The sequence below is a fragment of the Siphateles boraxobius genome, unplaced genomic scaffold (assembly GCF_051911475.1).
Source record: "Siphateles boraxobius isolate OS27281-9 unplaced genomic scaffold, OSU_SipBor_1 22, whole genome shotgun sequence".
NCBI lineage: Eukaryota > Metazoa > Chordata > Actinopteri > Cypriniformes > Leuciscidae > Siphateles > Siphateles boraxobius.
The window spans coordinates 27,824,665-27,838,314 of record NW_027508833.1 but is presented as its reverse complement, the minus strand read 5'-3'; the positions used below and the strand labels follow the sequence as shown (position 1 = coordinate 27,838,314).

General features: G+C 41.3%; 1 protein-coding gene across 10 annotated transcripts in view; it reads right to left on the bottom strand.

The window, feature by feature from the left end:
• The window catches only part of slc8a1b (solute carrier family 8 member 1b), a 133,942-nt gene that overhangs the window by 87,227 nt on the left and 33,065 nt on the right, over positions 1 to 13,650 (bottom strand). For 2 of the 10 annotated variants that reach the window (XM_077239430.1, XM_077239426.1), the window contains exons 1-2: positions 3,285 to 3,600; positions 122 to 1,965 (exon numbers count right to left, since the gene is read on the bottom strand). In XM_077239430.1, the coding sequence (XP_077095545.1) occupies positions 122 to 1,941 (1,820 nt within the window). In that variant the 5' untranslated portion in view covers positions 1,942 to 1,965; positions 3,285 to 3,600. Of the gene's footprint in view, positions 1 to 121; positions 1,969 to 3,284; positions 3,686 to 13,650 lie in introns of those variants that run through there. The other 8 variants (XM_077239428.1, XM_077239429.1, XM_077239431.1 and 5 more) reach the window with 8 other exon arrangements.

Here is a 13,650-nt window from a genome sequence, read left to right as displayed (position 1 = left end):
ATCGAGATTTAAAAAAAAAAAAAATTCTAAAATGTTTCTTCTTAACAGTGATATTTTAGGAGTGACTCATCAGAACAGGAGCCCAAACACATTTTACTGTAAATAAGAGACTATGACTTACAAGATTTCGTCGTTTTGGAACTCCAGAACACCATGGGAGTCTTCAAAGTCCTCTCCTCCTCCACGGGCAGTTCCCTCAACGGTTTTATACGGCAGTGACACCACCCCACGGGCGCCAGACGTGCGCAGGACCTTCACTTCCATGACACCCACACTCTCACTAACGTGGGCGACTGGCTCTTCGAATGTGAAGATTCCAGCATGGTCATCGTCAAAGATGGTGACACTTGCTGTGGAGGGCACACCGAGTGTTGCGATGGTTTCCACGTGATTGGCCTCAGTGGTGTCTTGCTCATCACCCTCATGAAGCACACGGACATTGCTGAGGTGGATAAGGAAGTTCTCGTCCTCTTCAAAGATGTCATCGTCAATAATTCCAACTCGGATCTCCTTCTGCGTCTCACCTGGCTTGAAAACGACAGTGCCTTCAGTGAATTCGTAGTCTGAGCCGGCATTCGCGGTTCCGTCTTCTGTACGGAATTCCACCGACACGGTCTGGTTGAGATCGCCTCCACGCCGAATCACATTCACCGCCACAGTTCCGCAGTTTTCCAGGCACTGGTAAGAGGCAGGGTCAAAAAAGATCTTAGAAATGGGGTCATTCTCTCCAGTGTCACTGCGCACCTCGTGCATGCTCACTGCTTTACGAGCCTGGTCCGCTGCATGCTTCTTTAGAATGTTACCTGCTCCAGTCATCAATCGGGTCGCCTGGCATCGGTAGAACGCACGACTCTTCTGTTGCTGGCTGAGCACCTGGTAATTAGCAAGTTCAATCAACTGCTCCACTTCTTTATCGGGATGTTTCTGCTTCAGTTCCTTCAGGATCTTTGCCATTTCACGTCTAGCTTCCTCCTCATCTAGGTCTTTGTCCTCCAGTTCCAAAGCCAGAGTTCCGTCCAAGAAGTCCACTGCGTGAGAGTTCAGCATCTTCCCATCCATCTCGATATCCACCTTGGATGGCAGAGGACGGTCCCCCTCCGTCTCAATGATCATGCCACGGTGCTTGCCGGCTCGGTAGCGCTTGTAAACATACTTGTAAAACAGGAGCCGGCGGTCCGCGATCCAAGCGAAGACCACGCAAATCGGAAAGAAGAAAAGAGTGAGGAGACCCTCCCAAACCTGGACGATGCCCGGCGAGATAACAGCCAAGATCAGGTAGAGCCACAAGTAGGCGAAGATGCTCCAAGCGGCGGTGACGAAGAAAACACGCAGGTGTTTCACTTTGCGAAGCTCTCCGTCGGGCACCACATAGACACAGATTCCAATAATGACGAACATGTTGAAAGCTGCACTGCCGACGATGGTGGAGGGTCCGAGGTCACCAGCTTCAAAGTTATGGCCGCACACTTCAATCACCGAGAGCAGAATCTCAGGAGCAGATGACCCCAGAGCCATGAGGGTGAGGTTAGACACAGTTTCGTTCCAGATGCGTACAGTTGTGGTGGTCGTTTCACCATTCGGTTTCTTAATGGTGATCTCCTTCTCCTGAGAGGTGATTACCTCAATGGATGCCATGAAGCGATCAGCAACAATCGAAACTCCCAGAAACATGTATACCAGTGCCACAAAGTAAACCGTGGCCCGGGCTACCTTGTCCCCAAAGGAAGGGTTTGGAGGTTCCCACACTGGAAGGATGACTCCAGCTGCGCATGTGACAGTCCCACCACAGGACAAAGACTTGTTGGCAGGAGCACTATGATCCTGGCTCTGGTCCGGAGCATGTTCCGCGGTCACATGGTGGACGTTAAAGAGTAGTATCACCAAGACGACTAGACACTGAAAGCTCAGGAAGAGGCGTGGGGAGGTCTCATGAAGCCTCATCGTTTCTTACTCTGTGACAAACTTCTGCTATAATAGAAAGAGAACAGAAGAAAGAAGAGAAAATGGAGAAAAATTAAACCAGGGCACTGGTCACCAACAGGCACATGTGTTGTCAAAAATGGTTGTCATATTATAAGGTGTCTGACACTGATTCAAGTCTGATATTTTTGGAACATTTTAACAGTATTTAGGTAAACAATTATTCTGGAGAATCAGGACTAGACTATTCATTTGTCAAATTTGTTTATCAATTCTATCATCAGGTTAATTTCTACATAATGCAAAAACAGGTCCAAATGCTCCCTTAAGCCTAGTGCTGAACGGCATTACAGTCTGCAAGGTGTTTCTTCTTTAAAAAGTCCTATTAGTCCAGAGCGTAGTTTAGATTAAAAAATAAATAAATAATAATAATCCAGTGAAGTTTAGGTTGGGATGCTGGTGCTTTACTGCAAACAAGCAGACCTGAATTCAAACGATGCATGCAAAATCCATTACCAGACAAAGGGTGGCAATCAATCCTTGAGGCATGAAGATGAGATACTTGCTCATGCAAAACAGGTGCAAAACACATGCATGGTCATTGGACACACAGTGTCACACACTAATCTGCAGTCATCAATGGGCATAGTGCACAGCAAAATCTTGCAACCCTTACTCACATATTAATAAGAAACAAACCACTTAGCTTCTAATAAGCCAACATAATTATTTAAACATAAGCATTTCAGTAGCTTCAACTATCGTTTAACCTCGGTTTACTGATCTGTACTGCAAAAGAACCGAATACAGAGCGCTTAAATTCAGCACTGCGCTCAGATCTCACTCACTCTCACTCACATACCGCAACCTACTGCTCTCATTCAGCACCTCTACCCTATCCACCGATGAAACATCTGTTATCCCACATCCTATGCGTCGCAGACGTGCCTAATTTCTTTTCGGGGATAGCAATTCCTTATTGTTCGGATAAAACGGTTGCCTCAATGGCTTTTTTCCCGCGATGTGCTTAAAGGCGCAGAGGCTCTCGAGACCGGATCATTTTTAATACAACTTTCACGTGCACATCAGAATCCCAACGAGGTGCAGGCGAACAGCCGGTTAAATAAGCATCCGCGGGCCACTACACTGCGGACCGGACCTGACCGCGCCGGACGGGCACGAGAGCGCACCTCTGTATTATGGGTCACTCTCCGTAATGATCATATGAATGTGATACCTACTCGGTTTGTCTTTATTCCCCCATTAACCCTCGTGCAACGATACACCAACCATTAATCTCCATGCAATCACATCATATATATATATAGGCTATATATATATATATAGATATATGGTGCTCTTACCGTACCGGTGCTTCGTGAAGTAGCAAGTCTGTGGGAAAGCGGTAGCAGGAGTGTTAACGGAGACAGTGAGTGTCCAAAGCCGTCAATAGTATCCCAGCTCGCATTAGTTTAGGTTTTTATATATGATATGCAGGTAAGATTAGAGACCTACGCGAGTATTATATGCACCCTCCGATTTCCATACACGCGTTTTCCCCCCCAAACAGACCCGTAGCGATCAAATATCTGATGCTTTATCAGCAAACCTATGCGAGCTGATATGTGCGTGCGAGTTCTTCCTCATTCTTCCCTCTCTCGGCTGGTTCAGTCTGTGTGTGACTGTGCGTGAGTGAGTGAGTGTGTGAGAGCGAGCGTTTGTGAGCGAGCGTGTGCGCGCGTGCAACGGATCCTCGCGCTCAACTGGGATACGCGCTGCGTTCAAGAAGAGAGAGCGGAGATTATGCTTTAAGGTTTGTGTTGTTATTCCCTCCCTTTGTTGCCTTCTCTCATACACATGTATGAACACAAACGGCCCTTTAACCGTTTTACTGGTGATGATCAATGAATGAATTATCATCCACTAACAAGGACGGTTACCACGTGATACAAGGTTTGTTTCATTTGGTGTAATGCACACACTCGACATCTTGTTCCTATAGGCTACTGCAACCTCTCTCTTTTTTTGGTCTAAATAAAAGGGGAAATTCCATTCATTTTGCGAATCGGTTCTTTAGTTCTAGTTCATTTAATTTGTAGGCTAATATTTCTGTTCTTCGTCTGTTAAAATAACCCGTTCATAGATATTAACTTTTAACATATTAAAATTTAGTCCAACGATACACCAACGTCCATACACAAAGTCCAACAATAGACTACAACCCAATACTTTTAGGCTACTATCCGCTCACTTATCGTTTTTCAAATAATTACGAAAAAGAGTGTCCGATAAAGACGATTCTCTTCAGTTTTTGATTCGTGAACCGCTAACCGAATCAGTTCAGTCTGATTTTTGAAATTATCAGGCCGAATTTTAAACCCGGAAAAGATCCGACTCAAAATAATGATTCGATAAATTGGAGAAAGCGAATGAATTTAATAACGTTTATATAGCCAAAAGACTGAAAAGTAAACTTGCGGATTTGCACACTGGTCTTCGTGTTTTTGTTGTGCCACTGTTGTCGGTTAATAAAACGTTAACGTTGCAAGCAACATTGCAGGTTCAAAAGAAACAAATTAATAAACAGTGTGAAGTTCACATGCATGCACACACAAACACACTCACATTGAGTTTTCATGTTTTATAGGGAAATTCCATAGACAATGATTTGTATCTGTACAAACGGTAGGCTATATTTTATCCCCCAACTCTACTTAGTATGATTTATAAGCCGTTTTCCTAATGGGGATCAAAAAATGTCCCTAAGGACAAGGATTTCTGATATGCCGTCTTTGTGGGAACATTTTGACCCCATAGCGTATAGGGCATACCTGGACCACACACAAGTTGGGTTTCCATGTTTTATGGGGACTTTGATTTTTATACTGTACAAGCTTTATATTCTATCCCCCTACACTAAACCAACCTCACATAAAACTTTCTGCATTTTTACATTTTAAAATAAGCATAATTTAGCATGTTTTTAAAATCCATTTCCCTCTTTGGGGCCGCTGGTTGGTCAGCATAAGGAGATCTCAGGTTTTTCTATCCTTGTGGCGACCTGTAAAAAAACACACACACACACACACACACACACACACACACACACACACACACACACACACACACACACACACACACACTCACTCACTCACACACTCACACACACACACACACACACACACACACACACACACACACACACACACACACACACACACACGCGTGCACACACAAGCACACATGCTTTACTCTCTAATTTACATCTTAATTGCATCATTTCATTAAAGATCTAGGCAGCTTCCTTTGATCTTCATCCTTTTCTAAACAAAGCTATCTTACTCTTTAAATTATTCCATGCCATTACTAAAAACACATGCAACATGACTTCATACATGTAGCCTATCACATTTATTTATTTTTTGTTTAAATATTACTGTGTGAAGAAACAAAATATCAGGTCAGTAAATATCAGCATCAAAAAAGGGCAGCATTTTTACAGTAATCTGTCTTCTACAGCTTACCTTTTTTGGTTTGGCTGCAGTAACACATTGTGCCATCAGAGGCACCATATTAGATATGAGCGGCATGAAACTGCTGCACAGGTAAGTGTGGTCTTTCTTTACCGAATTTCTCATCTAATATTTTTTCTTACTCTAACACACTATATTAATGTAATTAATATTACCTCGTAGAATCAGAGAGGTGTCAGACTTGTGCAAATATTTGCTTGTGTTCTTTTGTTTGAAACAATGTTTCATTCATCTACATTTACCTCAGATATGTTTTATAAGGTCACATCTGACACTCATCAGAGCTCAGTGACAGTGACGCGATCTAACCTACACACTGCCACACACATGCAAAAGTTGAATTTGTTATTCCGTCCTTGCAGCTCCTCAGACACCACCGTGGTTGAATTAGGGGGCGTTGAGCTTTGCCACTAATGTAAAAATAAAGTTACAGTAGTTGTTTTTTTCCCCTCAATAAATCTAAAGGTGAGTTAAAAAAGAAGCAGCAGCTGTTTTGGCTTTGCTCAGGTGCGGTACAGCGTGGCCTAGTTCTTGTTCATTTTGGCCAGAGGGAGATGCTTCTCTCTCTCTCTCTCCTCCCCTCTCCCTGTTTCTCTAGTCATCCCTCATTCGCCCTCACAGTCTCTCTCTTCCTCCAGCATCGATCCAGCAGTTTATTGCCAGTTTAAGAAAATCTGATACGTAAAAACTTAGTTTAACTGTCTCTTTCACACAGACAAACACACAGAAACATAATGTTTTTTATATAAGAATGATAATTACAATACCTTATGCCTTAACACAAACCTGTTGATATTACTAGATAGATCTGAAGTAAAACATGATACGAGCTATTCATGATTTATTGAGCTATATAGTACAGAGCACTTTAGATTTCCTCAAAAGTCAGTTTTTGACATTTCACTACATGTCTGAGGATATTTTCACAAATTTGGCACTTTCAGGGGAAAACACTACACTTTTCATTCCAGTGACTTCCATCATGTAAATGAGGGAGACCAGAAACCTATGATCACTGTAGAAATTTCACAGCATTCATAGGTTCCATTTCTGATTTGCGAATCCGTACTTGGAGACGTGACCATTAGAAGTTCAATACGTCATGTCATGATCTCTTAGTTGAATGAAAAGAAAACACAATTTTAAGCCCAATATTGTGTTGTGATAAAGTGGAGCAGATTGTATATTTTTACATTTTGTATCTATTATTATTTGTTACATGTTGAATTTATGTTTTAAAAAAGATGTGATGTCATATCACGACAGTTGCAGTTTAATGCACTCAGAATATAACATTATATAATCTACTAATTCTGTAATTGTATAATTCAGTTTTTTTGGCCCCACAGGGATCTTTGCAAAAAGCTTACTCATACTGAGCAAAGGGTGAAAAGGCCAACCGCTGAATACAATTACAGTTACTTACTGAATAACATTTTGTTAACAAACTGAGAAAACAATATTATAACAAAGATTATGCCAGAATGCAGAGTTATTTCTCTCTCGTACACTATCAGTCATATGAGGTGGCCATATTCTTTGATAATTGTACCCTGATCTAAGTAGACAGAGCAATTAAACAGGGTGGGGTATGTTCAGAAATATTTCCTGTCTCTCTGATAACTTATAACTCTCAGCTGTCTTCCTCACCCCCTCACCTTTTGAAACAAAGCGCTATATAAATGAAGGTGACTTGACCTTTACCACAGAGCAGTTCTTTATCACTTCATCTGACTCAGACCTAATGTGACACAAAACCTGTTTTTCTTCTGACTGTTGCCGAAATGTTAACTGTGAAAAAGGTTTGTTTGTGTACATGTGCATTTTTTTTCCCTTCATGGGTGCTAAAACATGCATATAACACTAGTATTATGTCTGGCTGGTATTGTTTGATATTTACATTTATGTAAATATGCTACTTACACACCAAATCATTACCAAAACGAGAACATTTAAAATATATGTGTGAGTCAATATAACCTTAAGTTATAAACAGTGTTGTGCAAGTTACTTCCAAACTGTAATACATTATACATTACTTGTTACTGTAATTTAAAAGTAATTCATTACCTTACAATATTACTGTATCAGAATTTTAATGCGTTACATTACTCTTGTATTACTTTAGAGTTACTTTCACCAAAATAGCTATACAGTAGTGGAACTTAACATTCTAAGGCTGTAACGATATGCGATATGAAACCGAAATCGCGACACTCAGATCCACGAACTGCAGAATCAAGACACACACCTTCCAACTCCAAGAGTTATCCTTCCCGTCCAGATCCAATGCTACCACATCTTTAAATTACTATTAGTATTATTTGAATTTTGAAGTTAACATTATAAAATACGTAGACCTACACCACAAAACTAGTTGAGGATAAATTATTTAAAATTGAGAGAGAGAGACCTTGCCATGGCAGAATAAATGAATAATATTGTTGAGTAAATTATGCTAGAATATCCCTAAATTTGCAAGTGAATCTGTTAGTGTGTGTTTGAGGTTCAGTGGGTCTGGTTTTGCCTTGAGGGTCACTGTGTGCTGCTCTTTTTAAGACCAAACTGAGTCGGCAGCACAGAGCGCCAGAGGTCAAGACAGCAGTCACCACACTGGACTGAAATGCTTATTTCAGACACATTCACATGCTTGTCGGTATTATATATATATGATATTATATTATATAATATCTGTGTGAATAATCGTGAAATGAATTCTTTCCCATTGAAGCATCACAGGTTATATTCTTATTCCCTAATTATTCCCACCCTCCCAATCATCAAAAATCAGAAAGATTACTAACACATGAAAAGTAGAATCATGTGCATACAGCACACCTACAGTACACCTGCTGCGGTTCAAACGTTTGGGGTCAGTACGATATTTTTGTATGTTTTGGAAAGTCTCTAATACTTACCAAGGCTAATTTTTTTAAATCAAAAATAGAACAGTAATATTGTGAAATATTATTAAAATTTTAAATGATCCATCAAATCCTTCAGGTGATCCATCAGAAATCATTCTAATATGCTGGTTTGGTAGCCTAGTCAAGAAACATTTGTAATTATTATTGTCAATGCAGAAAACAGTTGTGCTGCTTAATATTTATGTGGAAAGTTACAGCGATACCTTTTTTCAGTATTATTCTTTTCTGTAACATTATAAGGCCTGATTTCACAGAAAGGTCTTCAATTATAACTTAGTTAAATTAGGACATTTAAGTACATTTCATAAACGTGCCCTAGAAAAAAAACATACTGGTGTGTATCCTGAGACAAAACAATGGCACTGACATTTTATAAGATATGTCAGTGCAAGTAATTCAGTTAAAACAGCTCAAACATGCAATTTAGTCTGGACTATAGGCTTAAGGTCTGTTAAACCGCAGGCAAATGTCTTAGATGTTGTGCACTTTTGATCAATTAAATGCATCCTTGCTGAATAAAAGTACTTCGGTAAATTTTTCCAGACAGTGATATTGCATAATGGTGTGCACTTTTTTCATTCATATATTTGAATGTTTACATGCTTTAGAGCCAATTAGATAATGGAAACCAACAGCTATGGACACGTCCCAGAAACAACTTAATTAGGCTATATGCCATGCGATTCGCATCCAAACAGTTTATAAAACTTTCATTGCTGCCATTTCATTAAAACGTGAGAGATTTTTAAAGTTAGCTGTGATAGTGCCAATACTTGAGTAGGAATTGAGTTTGTTCAAGCACGCCCAAAGACAAGCCAGAAACACAAACTAAACCGATCCAGCAGGAGTGTACTCAGCTGCAAGCAATTTGAGCTCCGATCAGCTGTGGAGTCATGGGATTTAGTATTACTCCAATTACTGGGTCATTGTGTGTGTGTGTGCCTAACATCTGTACTTGAACCCCTGCTGTGACTGTGAGGCTTTTTGCCAATATGTTCCATTAAGACTAACAGTAACGATTAATCACTGCTGATATCTTTTATCACATACTGAGTCAGATCATCATAACTACATGTGTATTGTCTTAAAAACTGCAATGACCCCCAAGATATCTTTGCAGTGTCAGAACACCCAGTTGAAACCCGAACAACATCCCGGGCTGTTGTGGTACAGTAGAAAGTGTTTCCTACTACCTTTAAATAACCCCCAAAAATGATTTCAGGCTAAATTATTAAACTCAAAACATTTCAGTTCATTCGGTACATGTTAAACAGAATATCCAGTCAAGTATTGTACATATTACATTTGTATGTGTGTGTTTGGAGCAAAGTATTTCTCTGTAAACATCGCCATCTGTTCCAAAAGGGCCTTCTATTAACACTGTCCATTTGAACATTATTATGGTGAAATCTGTTAAAACACTTGCAGCTACAAATGCCGTTATAAGACTTACAACAATTTATATTGTTGTAAGTATAGTGTTTGAACCCAACACTGAAAAAATATCTAAAATTATTAATCTTATTTTTGTCTTGTTTCCCAAATAAGAATAGATAAACATCCGTAAGATATCAAGATTTGTTTTTAGTTAAGTAACCACATTTTCAAATATTTTTTTCTTGTTTGAATCAATTAGTTGGGGAAAAAATAAACATAATTCAAGATCTATTGTCTAAAAACAAGTCTTAAAGGGGTCCTATTGTGCTTTTTCACTTTTTTAACTTGAGTTAGATTGAAATGTTTCTGTTTAAGCATAAATATCTGCAAGGTTAAAAAGCTCAAAGTCGACTCCAAAGGGAGATATTCTCTTTAATAAAAAACATTTTTCAAAAACTACAACAAATAGCTTGTTGGGAATACAGCGCGCTTCTTCCAGATCTTGTGAAGTCACTCATTTAAATAATCCCTGCCCACGGAATATGCAAAAAAAAAGGGGTGAGGCCTGGTTGAGCTGCATTAGAGAAGACCTGCTTTAGAAGCGTGTTGCTGCAATGTCGAAGACTTTCCACCCCGGTTCCAAAACCCCTTTATTTGGCCTTCCTAAGGCGGATGAACTTAGAAAACAGTGGTTAAATTTTAACACTGTTCCTGAACATTATATCCTTAATCTTTATCTGTGTGCTGCCGATGTGTGATATTGCTGCCTGAATCATAATCATACACTGTTCGTTCGTTGGCCAGAGGAGAACTGGTCCCCCGACTGAGCCTGGTTTCTCCCAAGGATTTATTCTTCATTTTGCCACCTGATGGGAGTTTTGGTTCCTTGCCACTGTCGCCTTTTTACACCTTTGTTGCCATTGGCTTTCGGCTTGCTTAGTTGGGAACATTAAATTTAACATTTAATTTAATATTCAACAATAATATTGATCTGCCTGCATTATCACCATTATATGAGAACTGAATTGAGCTGCACAATGACATCACGGTTTTCTCCAGAACAGCTATATATATATATATATATATATATATATATATATATATATATATATATATACACTCACCTAAAGGATTATTAGGTACACCATACTAATACTGTGTTTGACCCCCTTTCACCTTCAGAACTGCCTTAATTCTATGTGGCATTGATTCAACGAGGTGGTGAAAGCATTCTTTAGAAATGTTGGCCCATATTGATAGGATTATATCTTGCAGTTGATGGAGATTTGTGGGATGCACACCCAGGGCACGAAGCTAGCGTTCCACCACATCCCAAAGATGCTCTATTGGGTTGAGATCGGGTGACTGTGGGGGCCATTATAGTACAGTGAACTCATTGTCATGTTCAAGAAACCAATTTGAAATGATTCGAGCTTTGTGACATGGTGCATTATCCTGCTGGAAGTAGCCATCAGATGATGGGTACATGGGGGCCATAAAAGGATTGACATAGTCAGAAACAATGCTCAGGTAGGCCGTGGCATTTAAATGATGCCCAATTGGCACTAAGGGGCCTAAAGTGTGCTAAGAAAACATCGCCCACACCATTACACCACCACCACCAGCCTGCACAGTGGTAACAAGGCATGATGGATCCATGTTCTCATTCTGTTTACGACAAATTCTGACTCTACCATCTGAATGTCTCAACAGAAATCGAGCCTCATCAGACCAGACAACATTTTTCCAGTCTTCAACTGTCCAATTTTGTTGAGCTCTTGCAAATTGTAGCCTCTTTTTCCTATTTGTAGTGGAGATGAGTGGTACCCGGTGGGGTCTTCTGCTGTTGTAGCCCATCCGCCTCAAGGTTGTGCGTGTTGTGGCTTCACAAATGCTTTGCTGCATACCTCGGTTGTAATGAGTGGTTATTTCAGTCAAAGTTGCTCGTCTATCAGCTTGCATCAGTCAGCCCATTCTCCTCTGACCTCTACCATCAACAAGGCATTTTCGCCCACAGGACTGCCACATACTGGATGTTTTTCCCTTTTCACACCATTCTTTGTAAACCCTAGAAATGGTTGTGGAATATATGTGTATATATATATACATGAACTAAATTAATAACATTTTTACAACAAAAATGAAGCATCACTGAACTTACTTTAGCTGGACTGTGATGCTATTTTCTTCTGGAAACGAACTTTGCATTATTTTCCTGTTATCTCTGTAAAGCTGCTTTGAAACAATCTGTATTGTAAAAAGTGCTGTATAAATAAATGTGACATGACATTTTACCGAGGCTAGCTTCCAGAACCTAAGAGAGTACAATGCCAGCTATGCACAAAAGCTCAACCTGAAACACGGAAAAGTTCTTTTGTCTTGACAATCAGTTTATGGATCAAAACCTGTTATGTTTTATTATTTGTTCCCTTTCAAGGGAACTCGAGCTGCGTCAAGCTGTGGGAACGCCTCTGCGTGTGTGCGTCATGACGCACGTATGGAATCAGTCCAATGGAGAGACGGAATGTCATAGGCGGGTGACGTCATCGACCAGGAAACTATAAAGCACCCCCAAAACACAAGCGCGACAGCTTCTTTGCCTTCAGTAAGCACTATATGTGGATCTGTCTCAAGTGTTTTTGTCCGTCACTAAGCAGGAGTTTCACTACTTCAAAAAACTATATGTATATATATATATTATACTGAGAGACAATGGCGAGCGAACAACAATTTAAGAAGTGTGTTCCTCCCTGCTCGCGCTATTTAACGAGCGGGGATACACACAGCTTATGTGTTGTTTGTTTGGGAGTGCAGCATGCCCATTCAGCTCTCGAGGGGGCTGATTGTGAGCATTGCGAGCGTTTGCCTCTTAGAACGCTCCGCTCCTGCCGATCACTCTTTGAGGAGAGTGGTTCGGTTCGCGATCCCCGAGGATCGGGTCCCGCTTATGCCGAGGCTGAGCGGCGACGTCATTCGTGGGGATCACAGATGGATCTAACAGCGGGGCTTGAGACGGGCTCTGCCCTATCTCAGCCCTTACCTCAAGGTGCTCACTCGTGCTGTTTCTAAATTAAGCATCGAGTGGCCAGCTGTTAGGCAGGAGTCTAGAGAAAAATCTAAATTAGATGAAAGATATTTGCCTTCCCGTTCTCAACCTCCACGCCGGTGCTTGCCCTTCTTCCCTGATCTCCACACAGAGGTTTCGAGATCGTGGAAAAAGCCGGTCTCTTATCGTGTTTTTAGCCCTCAAACTTCCACTTATTCAAACATTGTGGGGGCTAAATCTCATGGTTATGGGGCGATGCCCAAAGCAGAAGAAGCGCTTGCTAGTCATCTTTCTGCTGAAGCTGCATCTTCTTTTAAAGCACCACTTTTACCCTCTAAGCCTCTTAGAAGTACGTCAGCTTTAGTGGGTAAGGCGTATTTGGCGGCCGGTCAAGCCTCGGCGTGCCTGCACATGATGTCCATCTTGCAGGCATACCAGGCTGACTTATTAAAGGATGTGAGTGACACTCAAGATGTCAGCACTGACATAGTTCACGAACTGCGTCAGGCTGCAGATTTATCTCTGCGCGCCAGGCCGTCAGTCAGCTCCTCACATAGGGCGCAACAGAAGCAGAGTGTCGCGTCTCGCGCTCCCCCTTCCAAACAGTGGGACCAGACGCGGCACTCTCAGCCGAAGTCTTCTGGCAAAACTGATCTGAGGACAGTTATTATGGCTAAGAAGGCTTCGGCAAAGAGGAAGTCCTGACGCCACTGGCGTCAGGATGCTGAGGGTGGTCCCTGCCGTGGGAGAGAGGAGTTCACCGCATTACACGGTGCCCGCTCTTCTTCGGTGCCCTCAGGGGCCCGTTCTGCCAACCCCGCCTTCATGCCGGGGCACAGACGGTCCC